This window comes from Microtus ochrogaster, linkage group LG8, assembly GCF_000317375.1.
Source record: "Microtus ochrogaster isolate Prairie Vole_2 linkage group LG8, MicOch1.0, whole genome shotgun sequence".
Taxonomy (NCBI): domain Eukaryota; kingdom Metazoa; phylum Chordata; class Mammalia; order Rodentia; family Cricetidae; genus Microtus; species Microtus ochrogaster.
The window spans coordinates 562,846-563,440 of NC_022033.1; the positions used below are offsets into that span (position 1 = coordinate 562,846).

Genomic DNA, 595 nt, shown 5'->3' on the forward strand with positions numbered 1-595 from the left:
TCCAGAGCCTGTCTGGAATGGATGTGGGTGGGGGTGTAGTGGGGAGAGCAGAGCCTGTCTGGAATGGATGCGGGTGGGGTGTAGTGGGGTCTGCTGGAGGTGCACCTGCATCATCCCCTCCCTAGAAGAAAAGTCGGGCTCTGTAGCTTTACCTTTTGGAGGCATTCTAGCACTCTGGTCATGTACTCCTGTTGACATTGGTAGGGCTGGAAAGGGAAGTCCACCGTCACACCATTCAGGACTACCTTGGGCATATCAGGCTATATTCAACAGGACTCAGTGGTGGGCCTATCAGACAAACCCCTCTGAACATCTCAGGGTTTCAGTCACTCCAGGTAAGCACTGACAACATGTGGCACCAGTTTTCTCTCTGCAGAAATTCTCTACAACAAAGACAAGGAAAAGACAAGGCTTTGTAGCCAAGGGCCACTACACCAATCATTTTAGGTAGCTATTGCTGTGGAGGTCAGAAGGCCTGTTATTTCCTATCAAAAGGAGCTTGGCGGCCGGGCGATGGTGGCGCACGCCTTTAATCCCAGCACTCGGGAGGCAGAGGCAGGCGGATCTCTGTGAGTTCAAGACCAGCCTGGTCTAC

The 595-nt window shown here is 52.8% G+C and overlaps 1 protein-coding gene across 1 annotated transcript in view; it reads right to left on the bottom strand.

Moving 5' to 3' along the window:
- Positions 1-595, bottom strand: part of Rtel1 (regulator of telomere elongation helicase 1) — a 37,580-nt gene that overhangs the window by 35,666 nt on the left and 1,319 nt on the right. Inside the window, exon 2 of the mRNA XM_013352225.2 lies at positions 153-383. Within this exon, the coding sequence (XP_013207679.1) occupies positions 153-254 (102 nt within the window). The 5' untranslated portion in view covers positions 255-383. The remainder of the gene's footprint in view (positions 1-152; positions 384-595) is intronic.